Below are 13,187 nucleotides of genomic sequence, written 5' to 3'. Positions count from 1 at the left end.
AAAAAACCCCACACACACACACACACAACAAACACAAAAGGAACAAACACATACTCACATGAAATCTCCCCCACATACCACAGTCTGCAAGAAAAAGAAAACAGGCAAGAGCCCAGAAGGTTTAAAAGATGAACAAACTAAAAGATGTGTGCTCTTATTCCCCCTAGTAGAACTACTTCAATTCCACAAGCATTCAAGTTTCATACAAGGACTACACCAAGATTGGGATTACAATGAGGTTAAACAAACACTACAGTACAGGATAGTTTATGTAAAGAAGCTGCAGTACATTATTAAGTAACCCTGACATTGCAAGAATGCCAAAATGTCATGCAGAAAACTATCCTTGCCCAAGAGAAGCTTTCTTCTTCTGAAAATTCTGATTTTGAAGCTTTTCTCTGTGCTTTATTAGCCTATTATCTGAAAAGAAGAAGAAGAAGATTAGAGCACCAAGTAAAAAACGAAACCACAAAAATACCAAAAGTTGTGCATATATAGATTATATAGCATGATATCCGATATTTCAATGATGAACATAATTGTCATAAGGGAAGCATAGACAATATTCCAATTTTGAAGCACAACCAATATTAATGAAGAACTTGTAGTGCTAAACCATGCTGTTAAAGCGTCATGCACCATAGAAATTGGTAACAATGATAATGATAAATGGAGTATAAACAAATTTCTCCTGTTTTCCCGATATTGTAAAATACAAAACACATACCTTTAGATATCAAGAAGATTGATCCTAATTATATCCATACACATACAAGAGGAAACATGAATTCAAACATAAAAAAAGAAGATTAAGCTTTCCTCTTGTTTGAGATGTGAATTACCAGTGATCAGTATTAATATATCTACTATGAGCAATAAAATGTATTTTGTCAACAAACGCCTCAAAGATTACAATTTTTTGATGTATTCATAGAAAAAACAATGAACTTCGCTTGAAATTTGATTTCAAAGAAACTAAGGCCAGAGGCTCTAGTCTTTAGAACCAGAGGCTCTAGTTGAGAAAGATGATTAAATGAAGTATGAAATGAATTGATGAAGACTTTGATTTCAAAGAAACTAACTCTAAACTACCTTCATTCGATTCACCAAACGGGGTTAGTTATAAGACAAAATACATCAAGAAAAAGGACTACAAATGACTATGGGATTGACATTCTCTTGGGCATCATACCGTCAATCGTTAGTTAATTTCATCAAGTTCAAAATAGCTTGACTAGTTGACTGATGTAACTACCATAAGTACTAGAGTAAGTTCAATCTCAATTCTCAACACACCCAACTCTACTCGACCTAGTGAAGCATTCTGCCTTTCTTCTCTATATACAAATACTGTTATCTAGAAACAATCAAACAAGTATAACGGGTCATCGTCTACACACGAAGAGGCAAGGAAAAATAGCCTGAATCTTGCAAAACCAAGTGTCCTTCAATTTCATGTATGACTCTCACATTTACAGCAAACCCATCAGACAACCAAAACACCTTATCATCCCATATCAATCAATACCACTTGCAACAGTGTTCTAACATTCCAAACCTTCTAACTTCATATGAGAACACAACACAAAAGGGTAAACAAATTCAACAACTACAATCTCTTCGCGTGACAAACGGCTACATTTGTCGCTACCTTCGAATACATGTATAGAACGAAATCAGACGGCTTGTCAAAAACCTAAAAAAAGGGCACCCCATAAACAACAAAACAAAACCCAAATGAACCAAAATTTTCTTTTTGAACGATTATGCAGAAGTTGAGAAGTTGAAAAACCCTAGCTCGTAAGAAATTTCAAAAATCATACATGTGTTGGGAAGAGCGATTACCTTGGAAGTAAGAGAGGGAAATGGATCTGTGGAAAGATGTCAAAGCTTTAAACTGAGATATGTGTGTTGAAAGTTGATGAGGAGGAATCGAAGACGAAGAGAGAGGAGGAGGGTGGGTCGAAAAAGCTTTGAACTCTTCCCGTCGCATATCCCCATGGATATATTTTTAAAGGAGTAACGCTAAGAGGGGTGTTTGGATCCTATCAAATCAATCCATAATAATTGGTTTTATGTTTCGACATATAAATTCTACAGTAAATTACATACTTGGTCCCTCAGGTTTGTATTTTTACATATTTGGTCTCCTATCTTCATTTAGTACCTGATAAACCTCTATCTATGTAATTTGTTTTGTGTCTGATCCCTCACACTAATGCCCGTCCATATTGTCTTGTAAGTCGGGGTCAAAATTATAGTTTACCCTTTTTGTTTTTTTAATCTTTATCTTTTTGGTCAAGACGATAACTCCTCATCTATTCTCTCTTTCTACCTTGGATCATCCTCCTACCCGATATCCTTCACCACCCACCCCTACGCCAGAGATTCTTCCCATTCACTTCTTCCACATTGAGTTCTCTTTCACTCCATGTGTCAAACTCCTACCACCAGCGTGAAATACATTTGCGTCCACACCACCAACTCACGCCATTTACTCACTGAAAGGGAGGTGAAATCCCGTGTGAATGGGAAAGAACCTGCTTTTTTAGTTGTAACCTCTGTTTTTAGAGATCCACGTTTATTGGGAGAAGCAACCTCTGCCATTCACCAGATTCGTCATCTGAAATGGTGGTGAACCCAAATATGAAATCCATTTTTGCCTCCCATACCACCTCTGTCTCAAGTGGGTTCATCTTCAGTTTTGGGTAGCATTCAGTTTTAAGGTTGTTGGTGGAGGTGAATAAATCTAGGTTAGTGGAGGCATGTGCATCTCGAGCTTTGCATATTTAGGTAGAGGTGAACATATATGATTCATTTTGTTTATTTTGAGTTAGGATACTTCATTATTCTTGATTTTTCATTCAAGTTTTTTCGTGATCTTGATTTAAAACATCAGTTGTCTACAATGATTCCGTAATAAATTAATTGAATTTTTTGTTTAAGTTGTCTTTATAATACGTATGACGAACAAAAATTAAAAAGGATTTGGAGTACCGATTTTGAATTTGGAGATGTAATTGATTGTTTAGGTGAAGAAGATGAAGATTTAAACGTAAAATGGTGGATTGTTGTAAAAAGACCAGAATGCCTTTGAGTTCAAGGAGACAGTGGACGGGTGTTAGGAGAAGAAACCAAGTCCAAGACAAATTGCATAATTAGAGGATTATCATGTAATAAACAAAGAAAAGGTACCAAATCTATAACAATTCACAAACCATAGGGACCAAATATGTAATTTATTTTAAATTGTATGGGTTGTTTGAGAATTAGATAATTAGTTTTAATATTAAGTGGAATAAAATTAGTAAGGGGTTGTTTGTTTGTTTGTTTCTTTCTAAAAAAATCTTATGAGCCTTTATGCTGATTTGTAAGAAGTATGGTTATTCAGACTGTTTATTTTTTTAACTTTTCATAGACGTTTATGTCTTATTGTCTTCTTATCTAGTAAGAGCCTAAGAGGTATATCAATCTTTTGTTTGTCTTTTATTGTTTTCCATAACCTCAGCAACGGTGTTTCTCATTGATTAACCTTAATCGATCATTTCTCTCAATCAATCTTTACCAAATTTATCTTCATCTCTCTCAATTGATGTATTTTAAAAGGATCTAAATGTTTAAAACATCGTCAATGATATATTTTCATTTAAATGAATGTTAATTATATAATTTATATGTAACTTTTATAATGATGATGAACAAATGTCTGAAAATTCAACACTACAATTTTCTAATGGGTAAAATAGATAATTTAAACAAATTCAGACATCTATCAGTTTGCAAAAAGAATTAGTCTCATTGTTTCATATTTCAGACTTCAACGTCACCTTTTTCAAAAATGAAATAAAAACTTTAGACTTCGGCACCTCTTAAAAAAATAAACATCACCTAAATGAAAATTTACCTCTTATTTTAAGTAAATTTGAGATATATTTATTCCTTATTTCACTAGATGTATTCTAAAAGATTAAAATAGAGTTATTTTAAAAAAAATGAATGTTCATCAAATTCGACTGACTAAAAATGTGGCTTGAACAACTATTCTCGAAAAAATTGACCTATAGACATATCAAGCTCAGTCTGCTAAGATTAATGGGAGGAATGAACGAAAAACGATGCAAAAAATTAATTTCAGATATGTTCATCCGGGCCTGTTTAAAATTGTAATAAAATAATTTTGATGCATCAATCATCATTTTTTAAGTAGTTTTATCATCCATACGATTCTTCATCTATAATGTTATATACGATATTATATGTCATCTCATTCTCCTTTACCTCGTCTGTTAATTTGTGGTCGAGCACATTGATCACTGTGTTGGCACAATGTATGTTGTTATGTCTAAAAGGAATGCTTGTAACTTTCTAACCTTATGTTTGCATTTAAGTCTGTATCTGTGTTTGTGTATGGCTTCAGGGGATTTTTTTTTTCATGGAAAGTTTGAAATAGAGTATGAAGATGACAAAATGTTCGATGAAATATAACAATGTTTTTTTAGTGAAGCAGTCATGGTCTTATAACCATGCGGTAAGTAATCCTTTCTACTAACAAGGGTAGTGTCTGATTGGTTTGAGCTTGGCTCCAACAGTCAAAAAGTACCAGGAGGTCTCAGGTTCAAATCCAATAAGGAATAAAAATCTCTTTGTGGCTACAGAGATTCAAATGCGGTGACTCCAGGCTATCTGCAAAACAGGTGGTCGTCTTGGGATTAGTCGGCTCGCATAGCGGGTTAAATATCCAGGTTAATCAAAAAAATAAAATGTGAGACAACTATAAACTTAGATAGATATTTTTCAGATATTGCAGTTAGTTAATAAAAAAAACACCTTCATTGTTGCTTGAAGAGTAATACCCCAACTCATCTCCTACCAAGCATTCAACAATTCACACTTCTTGATCATCATGTCGGTGCTTATGCAACCAACTTTGAACTTACAGCGTTTCACAGACAGATTATGGCCACAGGTTCCATACTAAGAATCTTGGTGCAAAGTGAAAACATGTTTACTCATAAGTAACTTTGTTTCAGCCATTCCTACAATTATAAATGTCGTTGTTCTACACAATGTTAAACAGAAGAAATACCTGCATTCTTAATGGCATTTGAAATATTACAGACAAAGAAATAGCCACTACTTCTGCATCCTTTACCCTGTTGACTCAAACTTTTATAAACAATGTTGCCCGAGACAGATTTAGGATGATCGAAGTCACAAAAGCACACAGAAATGGACTTGCAACAACAAATTATTGACAACAACTCTTAAGAAAAATAATCATCAAACGTATGAGATACAAAACGCTGGCATAGTAACTTATAATGGACATGAAACATCTGATATCATCGTCTTATATAATAGTAATATCTCGAGTCACGACATGCTTGACTAATACATGTTCATAAATCAAAATAAAAGAGAGAGTGTTCAAGATTCAAGACAAATGCTAAAATCCGAATAGAAGTGAAATAACTATTGAGAATGAAAGATTGAGAGATCGAGAAGAAGAAAAACAAATCGTTGTTTCCACGACAAGTATACCATATGCCGACAACAAAACATAAACGAAATTATTTCTTTGATGACCATTCCAGAGTTAAATTCAAACTTACAACTCTGAATCTTCCCAGAGTATGTTGTAAGTTTGGAGGCCACTTCAGAATTAAATTTAGACTTATAACTCTGATTTTCCCAAACTTTCGTACTTGTATGTCTTACAAGTCTCGAAGAAAACTCTGGATTTTAACTGAGGAGAGGAATTTAGACTTGTCCTCAGACTTTTATACTGGTATGTCTTACAAGTCTGGAAGCAACTCTGAATTTTAACTGAGGAAAAGGAGTTCAAACTTGTCCTCATACTTTTTATACTGGTATGTCTTACAAGTTTGGAAGCCAACTCTGAATTTTAACTGAGGAAAAGGAGTTGAGACTTGTCCTCAGACTTTTATACTTGTATGTCTTATAAGTCTGACAGACAACTTTGAATTTTAACTGAGAAAAAGGAATTCAAACTTACAAGTCTAAGGAATGAAAATCCAGAGATTTCTAATTAGTCTGGGAAATCAGTTACACCACGAAAACATGAAAATAAATGTGTAGAGGGATACATGTCACTTAATAGACCTATTTGAACCGTAAGTCAAAATTGTGTCTAGATACATGTTTAGGCGGGAAAAATCAATAACAGTCGCACAGAAACATGACACGTGTCCCCAAAATTACTTATTTGTTAAGTATGTGTGTGTGTATATATATTATACTATTTATATTTTATAACATTTTGCTAGACGAAATATTTAAATTTTTGTAAACTAATTTTCATGCAATTAGGGCTGTAAACGAACTGAACGTTCATCGAACCGTTCGGCGGGAAGTTCGTTTATGTTTGTTTATTTAATAAATGAACGAATATGAACACATTTTTTTGTTCGTTTAGTTAGACGAACGAACATGAACAAGAGTCCCGTTCGTTCATTTATGTTCGTGAACGTTCGTTCATTTACGTTCGTTTATATTCGTTCGTTTATGTTTGTTTATATATTAAATTTAATATATAATCTTTTATTTATTTACTTTGAATTCAAATAATATTTATTTATGTCCGTTTACGTTCGTTTAGCCCGTTCGTTTATGTTCGTTCGTTTACGTTCGTTTAGCATGTTAACAAACGAACATAAACGAACACGAACACACCTTATTTCTAAACGAACGAACACGAACACAAAGATTTTCGTTCGTTTACCATTCGTGTTCGTTCGTTTGTTCGGTTAAGTTAAACGAACGAACATGAACAAGCCTCCGTTCGTATTCGTTCGGTTCGTTTACAGCCCTACATGCAATATAAGTTTACATGTACCATTTATGACACATAAGGCGATGTTGTTTTTCTATAAAAATCGTAGCATTATGATATGTACCACTTTCAAATTCCACACACATCACACACTGATGTGATAATACGATGACACGAAAAATTATAACTTTTATTACTCTTTTATTCATTCTAACGTCAAAGTTAATACAAGTTGGCAAAGATAAAAACATAACAGAATTACTACTGTAAGATGTTTACTGAACGTTAAAAGAATTGACGTTCCACTTTCTTATATAACCATTGAAACAATTGCTAAAACATAAACGACATTATTGTCCAACAACACGTATTTCCTTTCTATGCACATTATTCGTTACAAACAGAATAAAGCTTTGATCGTGTTTCAAAAATAAAAAATACAATATAATTCTACCACATATGAATATTAATGTGCAGTTGTTTGGTCGTGCAAATCACTAGTTTGACCAGAAGTATCGAGTAATGGTGAAGGTGATCCAAAAGTTTGTTGCACCGTATTTTGTCCAATCCCATTCATCATTTGTTCACCGACTGTATGCAACCCGTTGGGCTTCCCGTTTTCTTCGCCTCCTGCAACGGCTAACACATTGACGTTGTTCGTTCTTTTCTTGCGAAGGATGATAAAAATACCAGCAACAATCCAGATCAAAAAGAACACCGGAATCGTGGTGCCGAGTATTATTGGCATATTGCTGCTTTTCTTTTTGCTAGTTGTCCCTCCGGAAGAACTCGAACATGATTTACCAGATGTACACAAGGAAGGATTTCCAGTAACACTGTTCACAATATGAAAACAATTAAAATAGAAAAATAATTTCCTATCAAAAAACATCATCTACTTACATTGAAAATTAAAACTTACAATTAACAAAACCGTATGTAATTATCAACTTACGTTAATTTCAATTTGTTGTTCTTTGACACTGAAGTGGGTATGGGCCCGCTAAACGAGTTGTTCGCCAAATTCCTACAAAATAGGATTCAAATCAAATCATAATCATATAACTATATAAGATAGAGTTTTCATAATTCTATTAGATTTCGTAAGTAGAAATATATATATATATATATATATATATATAGTGAGAGAGAGAGAGAGAGACACTTAGGATCACGTGATACTAGTCTGTTTTCGTGAGATCGGTGAGACTACTTTTTTACACTTGAAATTTCATAACAACACTATGTGAAGGTAACCGTCACAGTGTTTTTGCTGTGAAAGTTAAGTTTTTTTTTTATCTTCACAACATTTTGTTGTGAAGTTTCAAGTGTAAAAAAATGGTGTTACAGGTCTCACGAAAACATACTAGTCTCACGTGAACGCATCCCTACATACATATACACACACACATGGAGAAAAGATCCAGGAAAAAACCCTAAAAAAAGAAACGGAGAACCAAGAAAAAGTGGATGAAAAAATATATTAAATTGAATGTCAAATTAAATATGATAATGTGATTTTCATGTAATTTGTTTCGTTCCAATTTCTACTGTTTTTGCTTATTTCAATTTAAAATTTAAGGGGAAGTATTTGTATATATCTTTTAAATGGTTATAACCATCTTTTATTTTCATCCGATGAATCTTTTTAATCTAACGGTTTGGATGACTTATTATCTTCATTATTTTTTTCAAATTTATTTCTCGATCTCAACCTACATGTAACCACCTTTTCTTAAGGGTTGTTTGAACTATTAAGAGACAACCTCTGAATCATTAAGAGGTGAATCTTGTTTGGCAAAAAAAAAGTTTGTCTCTTAATAGTCGTAAAACTCTCTGAATGATTTTGTATCATAGATCTCCCTTAACCATTAAGAGCCATAATTTCATTGTACACAATTACCAAACAATTATATTTCATTTTGCACTATATCATTAGAGCCTCTTAATCATTATATACCAAACCATTCAACAATTGTCAAACAACCCCTTAATATTAGCAATAAAATATACTTACAATTCTTTGAGCTTAGGCATCGTGCCAAGGTAATCAGGAATAGTTCCAGTCAAGCTGTTATTGTGCAAGTCACTGCCATCAAAATAAATCATTGTTAAAAATAAAAAAAAAATTATAAATTAAAATTGGTGGTTATGAATACTTTTTTTAGAGTTTTTTTTTTTAATTTCTTATAATTTATTATAGAAAATTTATAGCATAGCTGTTGGAAATGCACTTAAAACACTATGTTATATTCAGTTGTTAAAACTCACATTGTCTCGAGAGCATCCATGGAACTAATGTCCGGAAGGGAACCCGAAAGATCGAAGCTATCAAGATGCCTGCAAAAATAGAATTTTGATCGAATTTAAGTAAGACTCGTTTCGTCACAATTACTGCAATGGATGATCGGGAAAGAAATACGCTCGCAAATATACTTGCACGCATATTTCTCCCTTTTCTTGTAATTAAAACCGTGAAAACTTGAGATTGTTTACAATGAGGTTACACGAGGCGTGGCATCGTTGCTGCAGTTGAGCCAGTCCCACGAGTACGGTGCTGGAAGGCACGGATCTCCGCTCCATTGTGCTAGCACGTCGAACGTGGTTTGTAACAACATTAGAGTTGCGACTGTTTTTTTCAGTTTAAAAGAAATCGAATCAAACAACGTAAAAACACGATTAATTTAATAAATCGAAAGAAAAAAGATATTCAAAATTGTTGCCTACCGTCATTGCTATCGGTACCATCCGTTAGAACATCGCTAATGTTAAATGCCTCGATGGCGTTTATGAGAGGGGGGAGATCGGACTCAGCGGTAGCCATTAAAGAAAGGTTCATGGCGGAATTAGTGGTGTAATTAGTAAAGATACGTTCACTCACGCCACCAAAAGCTGGTGAAATCGTAGCGGTCAAAGGACGGCTTACCGACGGCGACGACTCGTAAACCCTGAATATTCTCGTTTCAGTAGTATCGAGGACTTCCGAGAAGTACATATTAATGTAGAGGAGATCATTCGATGGTTGAACTGTGGCAAAAATCAAACTTGTAGTCGTGCTAGCACCCACAATCGCGCTTTCTAGAATTCCCTGAGGGGGATTATCGCTTATTGAGGTGTTGAATAAAATCGCCTCGCTTGTGACCGCCCCAGATCCGCTAAGGGGTACCCATATTCGGTCATAAAGATCATTCGGGTATCTGAAAATGTTCACGTTGTTATATTAACTCAACATATTCTCTATAATTTCATTAAAATCGAAGGTTTTGAAAAATCTGTTAAAAATAAAAAAAACTTGAAATCTTCATTTTATCTGGTTTGGAGGATCTCATGAAAATGCTCTAAAGTCGATTATGATGGTATAAAAGTTAATTTCAATATGGTACCTTAACGTATCACTCGCGCCAAAAGATAACCTCTCGATCAAGAATAAAGCCCGGTTATCATCGGCTAGATTATAAACTTCCAAGCCGACACTACGAAATTCAAGAGACGAGATAAATGGGAACTGGTTAGGATTTGTTTGAGCCACGCACACGCTAGCCGCGTCTCCTTTCGTAACATAAGTGGCTTCATACACTTGTGCCCCGCTAGCCGTAGTCTCAACAGTGGTCCAAAAGTTCCCGTCAAAGTGCAAATCAAACTTCGGAGGACTTGACAATCGGTCGTAGTTTCCATAGTTGAAACTAGCCCTAACTAGCAATTTTTCGCCCTTTGTAACCGGGGTCGAATAACAATTCTTTTTCCTACTAGTGAAAACCCGAAGGGAATCTAGCACCGGAGATATCGAGTTGCTCGATTGAACCACTCGAGCAAGCCCATTTGAAACCAAAGAATCGTCCGGAGCCCAAGATATGGAGTTCTCGTCGGTGTAGAAGTCAGTTGCACCACAATTTACGCTCCAAAACACTAAAACCATAATCAAAAACTCGTTTTGTTAGCGAAAATTAACGATTAAAACTTATCATGAATGGTTATGGACCGAAAAGTCGATGCTAACATGGTACGCATGTGTATCTTTTTTAATAATTGCCATCCGAGAAAGCAAATAAACGTGAAATATAAAAGTATCATTGAAAATATAAAAAACCTTAACGTTATTAATGAAAATTTCACATAACGCTTACCGTCGTCACCGGAAACGGAGAATGTAAATAGAGCCAAGAGAAGAATCGTCAGCAACTTCAAATGTTTGGCCATGGCGATGGGAGTTTGAAGCTTGATTTGTGAGGTTTATATGGTCGATCCTTTGTTTGACTTTTGACTTTCAGGGTTATAATGGTAATATCCAAAGATATATTTTCAAAATGATATTTTGTTGTATTTTCTGTAAAAACCTACTTACAAAAATCATATTTTGGAACCCTTGGTGTTTGATTAGTTTGAATTTGACTCCAAAAGTCAAAAATACCAGGAGATACCAGATTCAAATCCAATGAGAAATAAAAATCTCCTTGTGGCCACGGAGGTTCAAATACGGTGACTCCGAGCTATCTGCAAAGCAGATGATCGTCCTGGGATTAGTCGGCTCGCATAACGAATTGGATATCCAGGTTAATAAAAAAAAATCATATTTTGAAGAAGGTATTATATATGTAATACTTAATTAAAAATAACATGGTATTATACTTTGTAAGCGAACGTTTATTAAATATTTATCTTAATAAATGCTTATTGGTTCGTATTCCTTACTGTTTGTGCATAACAAAAACTGATAATCTTATTTCTTTTGAAGCATATAATATTTATATACGGCAAATGCAACAAATAAACTCACACGCCCTCCTCACATTTGGTGAGGTTTGAACCTCTGACCTTCTATGAGTCAAAAATTACGATATCACTACGCTAAACGCCCTTTGATAAGACCAGTAATCTTACACAGTAAGAAAAAAGTATGACTATTACCTGATAAACGCTTACCAGGTTATATACGCTTATCATCAATCTATTTTGATGGCAAAGAATGTTACCACATAAGGTAAACGAAAATGATTACTTTTGCAGGTAAACATTTGTCCAGTATTAAGTTATAAAAAAATGTTATCTCAAAATTTGAATTAATTCTTTTTATAGTTTAAATGCATATTATGATATGACAAGTGGGATGATATATTGTCCAGTTCTATCGACAGCTTTTACTTTGCTTATTATTTGATTTAAATGTGGCATTCGCTGTTAAATGACAAGTGGGATGATATATTGTCCAGTTCTATCTTTGGTATGACACGTGGCATAATATGATTGGTTGTGTGGGGGTATTGGTGATATTCGCGTTTACTTTAGTGGCAGAGTTAACGTCGACTTTGACGTCTTCAAGTCAACCATCGCAAAATACGCGTCCACGGCTCTCCAAGGCATAAGACATGCTCCGGAGACAGACTCAATCAGTCGATCGACTCTATCTAAATGGTATAATTTTAATTTAATATCTATATTTATATATATTATAAAACATTTGATAAAAACTCTTAATTTTTTTTTTGCGTAAAGTACTGTTTATTAATGTATATTACTTAAAACTAAAGATTGCAAGTAGATTGTGTATAAGTACAACTTATTAAAACTCTATATATGAATTCGTGTAACTAACTGTAGATAAACATAATCAAATACAAGATAAACATCTTATTTTAAATAAAAAAAATATAATTAGGATAATCATTGAGTTCTAACAGAATACTTAATTATTATCTTTATAAAATGTTATATTATTAATCAAAAAATAAATTATTTCGTTATTAAACTTAAATTAAATTACAATAAAAAAATAAATTATAGAAATTCATAAAAAATGAGAAATTTTAAATATTTGATATGATATTAACATTGATACATTTTTTTTCAAATTTTTATGATATCTTCAAATTTATATTTTATTAAAAAATAAATTCATTATTGTTTTCTTAAAAACACATAAAATCGTATTATAATATCAACATAGACAAATAATAAAACATAACATTAAAATCGAGATGTGTCTCGCTGCATTACGCGAGTACTCTTATAAATTATAAATTAGATTTATCAAAAGTTTTAAAAACAATTTTTAATTCACAAAGTACTATTCATTTATGTACAAAGTCTTAAAAACAACTCATAATGCATTAAGTACTACAACTTTATGCATTTAGTCTTAAAATCTCTTAATTTATAATTAAAATAACATATTATATAAGTTACCAATGCACATTATTACATTTTCTTTTCATGTTCCCAAGATACTTTAGACACATTTCACCTTCAACATCTCATACCTCTATGTCTTCTCTTCATCCCCAAAATGAGATTCAAATTGATATTCATCATGAGTTATTAAAATTTCTCTCATTCAATTACTCTAGAACTCTCAGTCTCGCTCTCGATCTCTTGATTTTTTGCTCTTGGTGTAAATGGA

The 13,187-nt window shown here is 33.3% G+C and overlaps 2 protein-coding genes across 2 annotated transcripts in view; both read right to left on the bottom strand.

Moving 5' to 3' along the window:
- The window catches only part of LOC112506846 (probable NOT transcription complex subunit VIP2), an 8,862-nt gene extending 6,826 nt beyond the window's left edge, over positions 1-2,036 (bottom strand). Inside the window, exons 1-2 of the mRNA XM_025111145.1 lie at positions 1,846-2,036; positions 290-420 (exon numbers count right to left, since the gene is read on the bottom strand). Coding sequence (XP_024966913.1) covers positions 290-310 — 21 coding nt within the window. The 5' untranslated portion in view covers positions 311-420; positions 1,846-2,036. The remainder of the gene's footprint in view (positions 1-289; positions 421-1,845) is intronic.
- A 5,045-nt stretch (positions 2,037-7,081) lies between these two features.
- Positions 7,082-10,990, bottom strand: LOC112505649 (probable LRR receptor-like serine/threonine-protein kinase At1g51820). Its single transcript, XM_025109540.1, has 8 exons — positions 10,918-10,990; positions 10,177-10,699; positions 9,521-9,990; positions 9,290-9,422; positions 9,065-9,133; positions 8,811-8,882; positions 7,749-7,820; positions 7,082-7,629 (listed from the first exon to the last, which is right to left on the bottom strand). Exons 1-8 carry the CDS (start codon positions 10,988-10,990, stop codon positions 7,260-7,262), a joined length of 1,782 nt encoding a protein of 593 aa, XP_024965308.1. The 3' UTR covers positions 7,082-7,259.
- Positions 10,991-13,187: the final 2,197 nt, after the last annotated feature.

This window comes from Cynara cardunculus (genome assembly GCF_001531365.2).
Source record: "Cynara cardunculus var. scolymus isolate 2C chromosome LG 2, CcrdV1, whole genome shotgun sequence".
Lineage (NCBI taxonomy): Eukaryota > Viridiplantae > Streptophyta > Magnoliopsida > Asterales > Asteraceae > Cynara > Cynara cardunculus.
Note: the sequence above shows the minus strand (reverse complement) of the source record. Positions and strands in the feature narration are given on the sequence as shown.